The 15173-nt window shown below is 40.1% G+C and overlaps 1 protein-coding gene across 1 annotated transcript in view; it reads left to right on the top strand.

Moving 5' to 3' along the window:
• Positions 1 to 1633: 1633 nt before the first annotated feature.
• The window catches only part of CRLF3 (cytokine receptor like factor 3), a 32028-nt gene continuing 18488 nt past the window's right edge, over positions 1634 to 15173 (top strand). Inside the window, exons 1-2 of the mRNA XM_028520949.2 lie at positions 1634 to 1865; positions 13185 to 13392. Of these exons, the coding sequence (XP_028376750.1) occupies positions 1749 to 1865; positions 13185 to 13392 (325 nt within the window). The 5' untranslated portion in view covers positions 1634 to 1748. The remainder of the gene's footprint in view (positions 1866 to 13184; positions 13393 to 15173) is intronic.

Raw genomic sequence — 15173 nt, 5'->3', positions numbered from 1 at the left:
ATGTTCGTAAGCATCGTTAATATACATGTATATCTTTTTTTTAAAGATTTATTTATTTATTTATTTATTTTTAGAGAGGGAAGGGAGGGAGAAAGAAAGAGAGAGAGAAATATCAATGTGCGGTTGCTGGGGGTCATAGCCTGCAACCCAGGCATGTGCCCTGACTGGGGATCGAACCTGCGACACTTTGGTTCACAGCCCGAGCTCAATCAACTGAGCTACACCAGCCAGGGCACATGTATATCTTTTACATAGGTCACTTACACCGTGAGTTTCTGTCTGTGCCCCTCTTTTATTTTATATCTCTTAGGATACCATCAAGTTGTGAGTTGCAGAAAACTCAACTCAAGCTTCCTTAAACAATAAAGGGGATTCACTGGCTAATACAGTAAGTATTTACAAAGTGCCTTACTACCACATCTTCAGAATAAAACTAATTTTCCATTTTCTCTAGAAGGGCTTCTCTTTTCTAAATTTTCCTAGTTCTAAGTGTCACTTAGCACAAAGCAATGTGGTAGAAAGAACTTTAGTTTGGTCTAGGAAAACTGGGATTTTGCCTCTAGTACAGATTCTTTGCGTAATCTTGATTAAATCATGTTCTGTCTCTGTTCCATGGTTGAGGCAACTTTCAGCTCTAACATCCTTGGCCAGAGGTCAGCAAACTATGGCCCAGAGCCAAATCTGACATACCTCCTGCTTTAAAAAAAAATTATTATTATTATTTATTTATTTTTAGAGAGCAAGGAAGGGAGGGAGAAAGAGAGAGAGAGAAACATGATATGAGAGAGAAACATCAATCAGTTCCCTCTCCTATGATCCTGGACACACCGAGGACTGGACCCACAGCCCAGGTATGTGCCCTGACCAGGAATCAAACAGGCGACCTTAGGCTTTGCGGGAGGATGCCCAACGTACTGAGCGACATCGGTCAGGAGTCCTGTTTTTGTATGCCCCTGAGCTTAGAATGATTTTTACTTTTTCTAAACAGTTGACAAAATTTGCAAGAATATTTTATGACACATGAAAATTATGTGAAATTCAAATTTGTGCCATAGTTTTATTTGCACATCATCACGCCCATTTATTTAGGATATGGCAACAGAGAACTCACGTCTTTACCCGGCCCTTGCAGGAAAAGTCTGCTAACATCTGTCTGGGATTTGTGCCTGGACTGCTGTACCTACCCCTGGTCAACGGTTAAGGCCAGTCTTGTCTCCCTAATTAGACAAAGAGCTTCTGGGTGACCTGGGCGTGGTACCTGGTTCAGAGGAACTTCAATAATACCATCCGCTGCTGGGATTCGCGTTGAGTAGGGAGGTGGGGCAATGACAATTTAAGAGCCACCTGGGTTGAAATCCCCACGGCTCGAGGTTGATTAACCACTCTGTCCTTTAGCGTCCTCCTCTGAGATACCGAGATACCAGAAGGCCAGAATGAGATAAGATGTGGGAAGCACTTCGTAAGGTGGTGTTAGTTGTTACTAACCTTTCCCTGCCCTACGCTTGTCCCGAGGAGACGCCGCCGACCCGGCGCAGCTCGCGAACCTGGAGGAGCAGCTACGGGCCGGAGCGCCGGGCGGTGCTGGGATCCAGACGCCGGCAGAGCTGAGAGCCCGCGCGCGGCCGTCAATCAAGGCCGCCCTGGGGCGGGGCGGGGCGGCGCTTCCGCCTGCGCTTGGCCACGCCGGGCCGCTCTGCGGCGCCCGGGACTGTAGGGAACCGCGCCCGGACCCGGCGGCCGAGGTGGAGATGGAGCTGAATCCAGAGCTGCTGCTGCAGGAGGCCCGCGAGAACGTGGAGGCAGCGCAGAGCTACCGGCAGGAGCTGGGCCAGAGGCTACAGGGGCTGCGGGAGGCGCAGAGGCAGGTCGGACGGCCGCGCCCGGAGGGGTGCTGTGGGCCCCGGGGAGCCTGCCCCGCGGGTGGGCGAGGGCCAGGAGGGCTCCGAGGGGTGGTGGGGTCCGGAAACTGTGAGGGGAGAAGGGAAGAGGCTCTGAAGGTGCAGGGATACCAGGCAGGCTCTGGGAATAGTGCGGGAGGTGCGGGGGGCTCTAAAGAGGAAGAGACTGTTGGGGGGATCCTGGGAGGGTGTGAGGGGGCGTTCCCTAAATTGTGTGCGGTGGTGGTGGGGATGGGAGGGTCCGAGGTTGGGGAGAATGACGGACCAGAGCAAACCCCGAGGACGTCACAGACGGTAGTGAAGATTAAGAAGAGCTGGGGGAGGTGGAGGTTCTTGGGAAACCCTGCTGTGGGGATGGAGGCTGATTTTAGAGAGCCTGACGAAAACGTGGGGTGGACACTTTGGATAGCTAAAGGTGGGGGTAAAATGGATATTGAAAGGGGAGGATTAGAGGGAGCCTGAGAAAGATTGAGAAGCAGCAGTACAGTCAACACTAAAATGAATGGGATTAATGCTTGAGAACAGTACTTAATATCTCATGTGATCTTGAATGCATTTAAAAAAAAACATTTATCCTAACCCGGTTCTAGGTAGTTTAGAATTGAAGGTGAAGTTGTGTTGGCAGGTCAGAAGGAGGAGAATGAAATACTTGAGGGGTGGAATACAAAGGTGTAGGGAAATGGAAAAACAGATTTAAAAAGAGGAGTACTGAAAGGAGAAGCTAAATATACTTTCAAGGGATAGCAGTTATCTCTTCCCCGTGGACATAGTTATCAACGATGTAGGAAAGCCACATGGTTGCCCTACACCCTGGAACTTACACACAAAAAGATATAACCCACTCCCAGTGTGTGATAGGACAGATAATTCTCCAACTACCGTGAACATAGGCGCTTAATAAATGCTTTTTGAGTGAGTGGGGTTTCATCACATTAATATTAATCTGTGTTGTCATCCTAGTACCTTCTGTGCTGCACAGAATTTGAAAATGTACAGCTGGCAGAATAGTGCGCTGATAACAGTGCCTTTGGCCAGTCTCTTCATTAAGGGTGCTCAACATGATTTAGGTTTTATATATTTTAAAATCCTTTAGGTAGGCTACTCATCATTTATCTTTTAGGAGCAAAACTTAGGTATGGTTTTCTTGGTTTAGTGAGTGCTTTTCAAGGCCTTCCAATATCCTTATCTTGATTTCCATTTGAAAACATCTGCATTATTCCTTTTGCTATTTTGAAACAGGTTCTAAATCTAGGACATAGTTTAAAAAGAGATTAAAGCATCTCATTATATGACTAATGTTTCAACCAGTTCATACATCAACCTTATGTATGAACAGGACCATTGTTTAGCTGCATCAGCATCGAAGCAGGAGCATTGACACTAAATGAGTGAGCTTGGCACCTGGGAGTAGTACTTAGTAATTTCTGGTGTGATAGTGAATGCATTAAAAAATTTTTGTATGAGCCCATCCTGAATGGTTTAGTATTCAATTTCCAAACTTATCTTCCTTTAGATTTTTATATCCAATAATTTAAATCCAACACATACTTTCTGATAATTTAGTGTAGTTTAGTATGGGTCTCTGTTTTGTTTTGTTTTTGAGGCCCATCCTCTCGGAATGGAGACAGAAAACACTAAGAACATCCATCACAGTGTGCCTTCTGATGACATTGCCTTCTGACTAGACTGTAATTCTTTTGTAAACTGGAATCTGTTTTGTGCCAGTGCCAGTTACCACTGCGTTTCTCCTCAAAGCTAATTCTGGAGGATTGTATGTTTGGGTTTGTAGAATAAGCCCTCTGTCAACTTGCATTTTAAGGAAGGTCTGTGTTACAAAAATGTTATCAAAATAAGCAGCTGCTTTTGTTTGGTGGCTAGGATATTTTTAGGGTCCCAGTCATTTTCAGAATAACTACATGAAATATATGGCTTTTTAGTCAAAGATTTTTCATGGGGGGAGGATTTGTATATTTCTTTTCTTGCTGATTTTATTTTGGAAGGATGCTTTAAAAAAATTTGAGATAATTTCCATGCTGTACAATTTGTCCCTTAGCCCTGGCCAGGTGGCACACTTGGTTGGAGCATAATCCTGTGCACCAAAAGTTTGTGATTCAGTTCCCAGTCAGGTCACATGGGTCGCACATTCAATCCCTGGTCAGATAGGGTGCATACTGGAGGCATACTGGATTGATGTTTCTCTCTCACATTGATGTTTTTTTTTCCTCTTCCCTTCCTTATTCTCTAAAATCAATGAACATATCCTCTGGTGAGAGCTGGAAAAAAATTTTTTTGTGCCTTAAAATGTACAAGTTAGCAGTTTTTAGAATATTCACAAAGACATGCAACCATTATCACCATCTAGTTACAGAACATTTTTATCACCCCCAAAAGAAACCCCTTACCTACTAGCTGTCACTCCTGTAGTCCCTGGCAACCACTCAACTACTTGTATTCTCTCCTTGGATTTGCTTATTCTGGGAATTTCATGTAAATGGCATCATACATTATGTGGCTCCTTGGGGCTGACTAACTTTCCTTAGCATAATGTTTTCAAGGTTCATATATGTGGTAGTGTATATCAGTACTTCTTTCCTTTTTATGGCCGAATGATATTCATTGGGTGGCTAACCACATTTTATTTATCCATTCATTAGTTGATAGAACTGACTGGGTTCTTTTCACTTTTGGCTCTTATGAATAATGTTGCTAAGATTATTTGTGTACAAATTTTTATGTGGCTATGTGTTCACTTCTTTTAGTACGTATATACTTAGGAATGCTGGGTGGTGTGGTAACTGTTTAACTTTTTCAAGACCTCTTGGGATACTTTTTACCTTTGCTTTTGTTTCTTACCCTTTAAAACTCTCATGAAATTTGTCTCATGTTAAGAAATCATGTCTGTGAAAGTCTAGAAGGAAGAGTAAAAATCTTTTAAGTATTCTGTCAAAAACAACTGCTAGCATGTAGCAGTTTCTCCTCTTGTGGTTAAGTTTGTGTTGTACCATCTGTCTTAGAAAAGGAAGTGCTGTATAGGAATGCAGGGGTAGTCTTATAACTCTTACTGTTTGAATAAAAGACTAGTGAGATGTTCGTTGTCTTCAGGAAATCAGATAATGTTTACAGCTAGTCTGGCCTAACTGATGTTGAAATGATTAAGGATAGTTCTCTATAGCTCCCTGGAGTCCTTGGTGCTAAGGTGTAAATACCAGAGAAATTAACTCCCACTCTCTGTAAATACTCATTTGTTCATTCACTCAGTAAATATTTATCGGGTGCCTGTTGCGGGCCAGAGATTCTCCTAGGTCCTAGAAATACTGTGGTCAGGGAAACACACCACTGCCTTCATGGATTTGCTCTTTCCTTTGATGCTGATCAGTAGACTATTACCACTAATATCAGAACAGATGAGAAAAAAACCTAAATTCTTGTGTATTCATTTTTAGATGTTATTCCCACTGTGTTTTTCATCACTTGTTTATTTCTACAGGTTGGCTTTCCTGCTTCTTGTAAGTAGAGAGAGCTGATCCAGATGTCACAAGGTGATGTCACCTGGCCAGTCAGAGGTGCCCTACAGAGTGGCCCTTCCTTGATGACACTGCTGCTCTCCAGGGTCTCGTTCTCAGCTTTGCAGGTCTAGAAACCCCATCCTTGCATGTTATTGAAGGGAGATTAGTTTGAGGAACTGGAGGGGACTACGGTGGGAAATACTGACATTCTAGACTGCGTATAGTTATATTTCACTTTATAAAATGAATGTGTTGTCCTTCGTGGGCCTTTTCGTTGGTGTTATTCAGTGTCTCTCAGGGCATTGACAAAAACAAGTGTCTGCTCTTTCAGAGTAAAAGGCCAGACCCTGGTATCTAGTCAAGATACTGTTTGGTGAGGACCCTGCCCAACTCTAACCAGGGGTGTCCCTTCGATCCTTGCTACTACAAGGGTGGTTCATGACCATGACAGTGGCGTCCTCACCTGAAAGCTGGTGAAGAATGCAGGAGCCAGGCTCCGCCCAGACCTGCTGAATTATAACCTACCCTTTAATAACATTGCCGGGGATAATGTGTATGCACATTAAAACTTGAGGTGCACTGTCTTACCATGTATCATTACCACTTGGTTAGCTCTCTGCTGATTTCTGTCGTTTAATCTGAGCCCCAGGTGTGTTGTTATAAATCGCTGTGGTTTATCAGCAAGATTAAAATGTTGTTTGGCATATCATAGGCTTGTTACATAATTATACAGTGATATTCAAGTGAATAATTGACAGTCTCAGGCCTGTGCTTTCCTAGAGTGTCTTAACATCTATAATGTGATCATTTAGCTTTCACAGTATTTTGTTTTCAGTTTTTAATAGTTGATTTCAGATAATTTCTGTAAGACTTCACTTCTAATCTTGGTATTCCTAATGTACAGACCAGGTTTTCCATAGATTATTCTTCCCACAGGATTTGAAAACACACAGCATACTAGTTAAAGGCTAGGACAGATATAGAACTCAGCAGGAAAAAAAGTCATTTCAGAGAACCGGGGCAGGAAGTCTTAGTAGCTAAGCAAAGAAAAGAAAGCTATTATTGCTCCTTTTATCTCCTACTTCCCCTTCTGTTACCTATTTTCAAAACAGTGCAGAAATATTTTTGAAATAATTTGTACTGCAGTAGTACTTAAAATGTCCCTATCAGAGTGTCCTAAGAAAAGGTTAAATATAGAGCTGGGGAAAACCAAGAATGGAAGAAATAACTTAAAAATAACCCATAATTCTACTACTTAGAGAAAAACATTATTAATATTTTGGTTATTCTTTTAGACATTATTTTGCAAAATTGAGAGACTACTGTATATACAACTTTGTGGCAATTTTTTTCTTTTGGTTAATACTATATCACAAGCATTTATTATGAAAAATTTCCCATGTACCATCTAATTTTTAACATAGAGGTACATTAGAGTACATTACATAGGAACCTGCGGAGCACTGGTTGGTGGTAGGCTGAAAGGTACTGACTCAGGTACACCAAAACACAGGAAGCAAAGCTCTAGAAGCAGTGCTAAATAACAACCAAGAAAAAGTCTGCACACATATTTGTATACAAAAGACACATATTTACATTGGGTTTTTAGTCATCTTTTCTTGAATAAGTCTTTTCACAAATTGTCTTTAAACATGACACTCCGAAAGCAGCATGTTGAATCCAAAACTCACTTGAAATAATGAGATATATATATATATATATATGAATGAAAACAAACATTCTGAATCAATAGTGTTTTTTTAAAACTTCTTTTTTTTAATGTTGTTCAACTACAGTTATCTCCGTTTTTCCCCCACCACTCCCCACACCTGATGAATCCATAATGTTAAGATCAGTGGTGTTAATTAAAAAGTGTGTGAATGTCAGTTTTTCTGTATAGCTTTGTTTTCAATAGAAATTGTACTTGTTACTATAAACCTGGTAAATAATGTGGCTAATTTATGACCTAAAAAGCCAAACAGATATAGGACAGGCTTTCATTATTGAGAGGAATCAGTGAATCACTTATATTTGCAGTTATTTCACTTTGTTAGTATTTGCCTCTATGAGCCATAAGACTTGGAGAAACTTAACTCTCCTGATCCTCACTTTCCTTATCTGTATAATGAGGATATGGATTGTACCTACTTTACTTGGCTGATGTGGGAATTAAAATGAGAAATATATTTAAAATGCTTAGCACAATGTCTGGGACATATGAAGTGCTTAATACTCATGTTAACTGTAATAATATCACTAAATATTACTGTTATTCAAAGTGATGTCCCTGAATTCTCTCCTACTCCCTTTCCCAACAGAACGCTCTTTTCGAGCTCTGATGGCCATGTGTTGGCTATCCCACTCACACGAGAACTTAATACTGCACTTTATTATAGTTACGTGTGCATGCAACTATCTCCTTTAGCAGGATGACAGTTTTTTTAGGTCAGGCCCATGCCTTATTTATCTTTATAAGTCCAGTTCCTGGAACATACTAGAGCTCATTAAAAACTGAATGGGTGCCTTTATGAATGTTGTGAGTGTAATTTTGCAGACAGTTAAAAAATATTCTTTGTGGCCTTGATTATATGCATCTTATTAATGCAGATAATCAAGAATTAAACATTTGTTTCATCATATGATTTGGTTATTTGTTGCTCCATAAACTGTGTCAAAGTATAAAGGCTTAAAAGCAATGATTTTATTTGCTTGCTGTTTGGGGGATTGATTGAGGCTCAATTGACCATTTCTCCTAAGTTTGCTGGTAACACTCAGGTAATTGCAATTAGATGGCAGCTAAGGCTGGAATGTTCAAGACAGAATGTTCAGTTAACCTGTGCGAAGCCTTAGTGGTAGCTGGAGTCAGTTGGAATTCTGGTGTGGCGGGACCCCAGTGCCATCTCTCTTTTCCTCCCTCTCTTCCTCCCTCCCATCCTTCCTACTCTCCTCTTCCTTCCACTTGCTCTCTGCTGAAAGGTAGACATACTCCTTATATGGTGACTCAGGCCCCCCCAAGGTGCAAAGGTGTAGGTTGCTAGTTTTCCTTAAGGCAGAGGCCTGGAACTGGCAGAGGATCACTTCCCCTCTGTAGCTGTGCATGTTGACTGCATTGCCAGTGACTGGCCCAGCGTCTGTTCTAGGGGAGAGGACTGTATAGGGATGTGAGTACCAAGTTGTGGTTCACTGGGGGGTCACTAAAATTAACACTACCCATCATGTAATAAGGATTTTCTTTCTGAAAGTTGTTAAGTAAGCATTAAAAAAATAGCTTAATCATCAGAGAGGTAAGAAGAAAATGTAGCAGCTCTTATGAGTCCATACATGAGTCAGACCATTAAAATTCTCTGCCACTTTATTAGCTTTATGATGTGGGCAAGTTCATCTCCCTGACTCATATGTTACTCATCTACAGACACTTTCTTTGTAGGGTTGTGGTAGAATTTAAGTAAGACCGTGGATGTAAGTACCTAGCACACAGTAGGTATTCAATAACAATACAGTATATCTGTATTGTTATTGGTATCATTATTTTTACTGACTAATGACTTGGTGTCAGTACAAAGACAAATAGCTAATGCAGTACATTTCATATGAACTGAGAAGAAACATTTTGGTTAGCTTCTTCAATTTCATTTGACTGTTTTTATCTTTGTCTTTTATTTTTGATCACTATGTTCTAATGTTAGCTAATGGTGTTTAAAGCCAGTCTCTAATTTCAAAATAATTTTCGTTTCCTATTTGCAAAACAATTGGTAAAAGAAATTCTTAGATTAAACTTGGAAGATAAAAGTTTCTTTTCTTCTGTAAAGTCCTGAAGATACATGTTTTAGAGGAGGTAGAGGAGATTCCAATTACTTAATTTCCTGAAATACACATTCTATTCCCTTCTGTCCTGTCCTATTCTATCCTTTCTCTTGATATAGCAACTGTATAAAAATACAGTTTCTTTGGGATTAAGCAACTACAGTGGAAACTGTGTAAATAAATATTTTTTAAATTAAATTTTTTTGTAAGTTTTGATGGTCTGTTATAGTAGAGGCTCTAGTGGAAAATTGGTTCAGAATATTATCAATCAAGATAAACAACATAATCCCTGACTGGTGGTAGCTCAGTGGATTGAGTGCGGCTGCAAACCGAAGAGTCGCAGGTTCTATTCCCAGTCAGGGTACATGCCTGGGTTGTAGGCCATGACCCCCAGCAACCGCACATTGATGTTTCTCTCTCTCTTTCTCCCTCCCTTCCCTCTCTAAAAAAAATAAATAAATAAAATCTTAAAAAAAAAGATAAACAACATATATTAATTTCCTTTTTGAGACCTTGAGTTGTGTATCATCTGTATTCCTAAGTCTACTACAACCCATCCTGGGTTTTTGCCCCAGAATGGTGAGATAGCATTTGGGGCTGAGTGTTGACTACCGCAGGATTCTTCCTGCAAGGACAAGAAATACATGTTACATCAAGAAGTGACTCAGTCAATACATAATTTACAGGTCTACCTGGGAACTCTTTCAGATAGGATCTGTAAGAACCAAATAGCCTGGCTCATGGAAAGACTACTGTCCTTGGAGTATGATTGTTTCTGGCACTGGGAAGCCTTCGGGAAGTTATCTGATGTCTTTTAGCTTCACTTTCTTCAACATAAACAGTACAGACCCACCTCTCAGAGCTGTCGTGAAGATTTAATGAGCTAACTCTGAGTACGTTGGACCATGATACCACATCAAATAGGAACAAATTCACTCAGTTGTGAAGCCTGCACTTTTTAAAAGCTTCATAAAGCTAAGCAAACACACTTGGTTACATGATTGGCTTGAAGGTGACTGAGGCTTTAGATTATGAACTGCATCTCAGGGAGAAGCAAACGATACCAAGGTCGTATCAAGTTTGAAACAGCAGTGGTTGGGGTTCTATGAACAAAAGGGAACATATTTACAATGAAAGTACAGGGGGTGAATTTGGAAATGGATTCTCCCCGCCCTGGCCTTCTCGCAGCTTTGTGTTCACATACTTCCTTTTTTTTCTGAGGTTCTGAAACAAAAACAAAACATAGGCCCTGCACCAGCTGAAGGAGCTTTTGAATTCTTTCTTAAGAGGAAATTGACTTTACCTAACCAATGCACTTCCTGTGTGTGCTGTATCCGTTAAAGAGCGAGATAGGCCCTGGTTGGTATAGTGTTCGCTGCAGAATTTCCTCTTGGTGATGGGGGTGTGAACTATATCACAGTGTTCCCGAATGTTGTACTCACTAATTTCTGTATGTGTAAGGTCTGAGTCACCTGGAGATCTTGTTATAAAATTCAGGTTCTGAGTCAGTGGCTTTGGGTGGAGCCTGAGATTTTCTGTGTTTCTGACAATATTCCAGGTGATGTATCAAAATCATAAGACACTCTCTCCCTGGTTCTTTTAATAAGGTCTTAAAAGTGTACACGATTAACTTCATTTTTATTCAACAACATTTATTTGCTTAGTGCTAGAATGTTAGGGCCTTATTGTCAAGGATCTCACAGCTGAGTTGATAAACCAAATCAAGCACATTTTGAGTATGGCTTTATTTGTTTATTTATTTATTTATTTTGAGAGAGAGAGAGATCGATTTGTTGTTTCACTTATTTATGCATTCATTGGTTGATTTTTGTATGTGACCTGACTGGAAATAGAACCTGCAACCTTGGTGTATCAGGGCAATGCTCTAAAAAACTGAGCTACCTGACCAGGGCAAGTATGGGCCCTTAAAAAACAGCAACAACAACAAAAAAAAACAGCCCTGGCTTGTGTGGCTCAATGGATTGAGTGCCGGCCTGAACCAAAGGGTTGCTGGTTCAATTCCCAGTCAGGGCACATGCCTGAGTTGCAGACCAGGTCCCAGGTGTGGGACGTGTGAGAGGCAACCACACATTGATGTTTCTCTCCCCATCTTCCTCCCTTACCCTCTCAAAAATAAATAAATAAAAACCTTCAAAAAAATAAAAAATAATTTAAAAAAAACTTTAACTTGGGTTTATTTAAGAAGTTCTTTAGTAACTTTATAGAGATAGTTAATAATTATACTTAAATTAGGATTTCTCCCTTTATGATTTAAGAAATTTTATTTTACTTTTAAAGATTTTATTTATTTATTTTTAGAGGGAAAGGGAGGGAGAAAGAGAGGGGGAGAAACATCATTGTGTAGTTGTCCCTCATGCACCCTCTACTGGGGACCTTGCCCACAACTCAGGGCCCTGACTGGGAACTGAACCAGCAACCCCTTGTTGTTTTGCAGGCCCACACTCAATCTACTGAGCCACATCAGCCATGCTGTGATTTAAGAAATTTTATCACTGCACGCATACCTTTCATTGTAACTTCCATTAATGTTAAAAGGAGAAAAAAATTGTTTCTATAATCTGCCGACCAAACCAATCAAACTGTTCCTCTTTTGGTATTGATTTGTTGTCCTTGGGCAGGAGTGTCTTTTGTTTTTATGTGGTTGTGAACATTTCTATAGGATAATTTTGTATTCTGCCATTTAAATTTAGTATTAGAGAATAAATAGAAAGTTCTCTAAATTTCTCTATTAACTGTTGAGATGTGTTTTATCCATATTTTGATATATTCTTTCTTGGTGGGTTTTTCTTGGACTTCATATGCTCTTGTTAAAATAAAGTTAGTAAAAGGGTTAGGATAGTAAACATAATGTCATATGAAACTAATATGATAATGTTTGCAAAGTAAATGCATTTGCTTTAATTCAACTGAACGTTTGGCTTATAGTTAGAGTTTCATTTTTAAGTGAGAGAAAATGAATTGTGTGTTATCTGTATTCTTTAAAAAAATCTGGTGTCTGTATAGGTAACTGGTTTTTCAAAACATGTGTAAGATATAAAGACTTTCCTGCCCTGTCTCTGAGAACAGTTCTTAATCTCATTGTTTCTCGAAGTATGAGCTGCAGAATCACAGATGCACTTGTGAGTTGGTTAGGTCTGGGATGGAGCCCTGCAGTCCGACAACAGGCAGCCATGGTTAGGATATAAGGGAGTTTGTAACCTCTGAAATTGAATAAATTTATTCAGGGTATGGATTATTCATTTTTCTTGGAAGTGGGTCTATAAACCTCTCATTGAGATTTGTAAAGAGGACCATGACTCAAAAAAGATTAAGTCATTGTCCCAGAAGTGTGTTTTTCCTGAACATTTTTTGTCTCTTATGAGACTCTTGGGATTTTAAATAAATTCTTAGGTGTTTTTTTTGGCATAATAAGGGCATTTTATCCATGAGTGGGGTTTTTTTTGTATTGTGGCTTTCTGATCTACTATTTCTTTACTTCTTTTCAGCAAAATGAATTTTAATCCCCTAATTTAAAATTATTTCTTACTGAAATGTAAGAAATGCCAAGAACTACTTTGTGCAGGTAATACTTTCTAACACTTATTTATTGAGAACAACAGTGTGCCGATTGTTTTACTAAGTACAACATACGTTATTTTTATTGAGTCCTAACAGCAAACCCCAGGAGGTAAGCATTAATTAGTACACTCATTTGAGAAATAAGGAGATTGAGGCATAGAGTGCTTAATCACCTGGACCACACTGACACAGTTTGGGAATGATGGGACCAGGGTTTGAGCCCATTCTGTCTCACCCAAAGGCCAGTTCTATGCAAGTCTGCAAGTTCATGTCAGTGAATCGCATTTGGTTTTTCAGATGATGGCTGTGTAGTACCTTGAAATTATTATAGGTGTTGCTTGTGGATTAGCCTTTTGTAGTGATTCTGATTCTGAGTTTTTATATTATTTCTTTTCAGATCAAAGAGAGTGCATCACAGACAAGAGATGTCCTCAAACAGCATTTTAATGATTTAAAGGGAACCCTCGGGAAGCTCCTGGATGAGCGATTGGTGACCCTTTTGCAAGAGGTGGATACCATTGAACAAGAGACCATTAAACCACTAGACGACTGCCAGAAGCTCATAGAGCATGGAGTTAGCACTGCAGAGGACTTGGTCCAAGAAGGTGGGAGTCCAGAGAGCCTATTAAATGTGGCAAATTCAGATTGACACTATGCTGATTTCTCAGGATACCAGCAGGCTTATTGCCATCTGTGGGGTGCTTAGAATGTCCCTACCTTGGGACAGTTTGAAATATAGGATGGTATATATGTATACAGTGAGGTATCCCAGGGTAAGTGCAATTAAAGTGTTAATTATAATCATTTACAAAATAAGAAGTAAAGGATATTTTTCAGATGGTTCCACGATAGTATCACATACTCTGTTAAAGAGCAATTTAAAGGTCATTTTGAGCCTCAAATATTTTTCGGAGCCCTGGCTGGGTTGCTCAGTTGGTTAAAGGATTGTCCCCATTCACTCGGGTTGTGAGTTCAATACCAGGTCAGGGCACATATAAGAACCAGCCAGAGAATGCATAAATAAGTAGAAAAGCATATCTTTCTCTTTCTCTCTCATCCACCCTGCTCCCCTCCCTCCCTCTCTCTTTCCTTCCCTCCCCTTCCCTCAAGAAAAAAATTTTTCAGAGTGCTCATGGTTTATAGAATTTAATTCCACTATTGTTTTTAGTAGGTTAAGAAATATGATTAGTGTTTACCTCTGAAATTGTGGTTGTTTTGTCTTTAGCCAATTACCTTGGTTGAAACATGCCCAGATCTTGCCTTGCTACCTGCCTTCCTTTCTTCCTTCCCTCCTTCCTTCTTTCCTTCCTTCCTTCCTTCCTTCCTTCCTTCCTTCCTTCCTTCCTATGAGCCTTTGTCAGATACATTAAATAAAAATTCTGTGCTTTGTGGTTCACATGTGGGAGAGGCATAAGTGCTGAGAGACCTTATGGGACCACAGAAGGGAAGTGCTTAACTCTGGAAGAGTGTATGATAGCTTTCTGTAGGAGGAATTCTACAGAGGAGACAAGGAAGAGAAGGAGGTAACAGCATGATTGGAAGCAGAAGTAACATCATGAGTGAAGTGAGTGGCATATTAGGGATCTTTTTGAAGTATTTTAGGCAGCAGGAGTTACACAGTCAGATTTGCATTTTAAAACATGACACTACCTAGTTTGGAGACCAGATTCCAGGTTGTGAGACTGTAAGTAAAAGAGGCTAATTAGAAAGTTGCGGCAGTAATCCAGATAGTAAATGATGAGGACAGTGATGGGTGAAGATAAGATAGAGCTGGTTTTAAGATTTTACAGAGACAGTCCTGGCTGGTGTGGCTCAGTGGTTTGAGTGCTGGCTTGCGAACCAGAGGGACGCTGGTTTGATTCCCAGTCAGGGCACATGCCTGGGTTGCAGGCAGCTCCCCAGTTGGGGGTGTGTGAGAGGCAACCACACATTGATGTTTCTCTCTCTCTCTTTCCCTTTCCCTTCCTCTCTCTCTAAAAATAAATATATAAAGTTTTTTAAAAAAATATTTTTCAGAAATAGAATTATTCATGATTTTACTGATCATTAAATGTTGATGATTGATGAGTATCTGGATATATTAAATAGGTTGGAGGAGAAAGGAAAGGATTTAGGGTGACCCAAACCAGCCTGATTTGGTGTGTCAGTAAATTGTGCTATTTACTGACATAAGAAATGAAGGAGGAAGGATAGGTTTTGGTGGGTACTTAGGCATTTGGTTTGGGCCATGGTGACTTTGAAGTGCTTAAGATGCCAAGAGGTAGTTGGGAATGGTGCATATGTTGCTTAGGAGAGAGAGAATACCTGGAGATGTCGGTGTGGAAGTTAATGGCATAGACATCAAGTTTGAATCTAGGGAAATAGGTAAAACCATTAAGAGATAGTC

Source organism: Phyllostomus discolor, chromosome 8, assembly GCF_004126475.2.
Source record: "Phyllostomus discolor isolate MPI-MPIP mPhyDis1 chromosome 8, mPhyDis1.pri.v3, whole genome shotgun sequence".
In the NCBI taxonomy this organism is placed as follows: Eukaryota; Metazoa; Chordata; class Mammalia; order Chiroptera; family Phyllostomidae; genus Phyllostomus; species Phyllostomus discolor.
The sequence above is the reverse complement of the archived record's forward strand: the minus strand, read 5'-3'. Positions and strand labels throughout refer to the sequence as shown.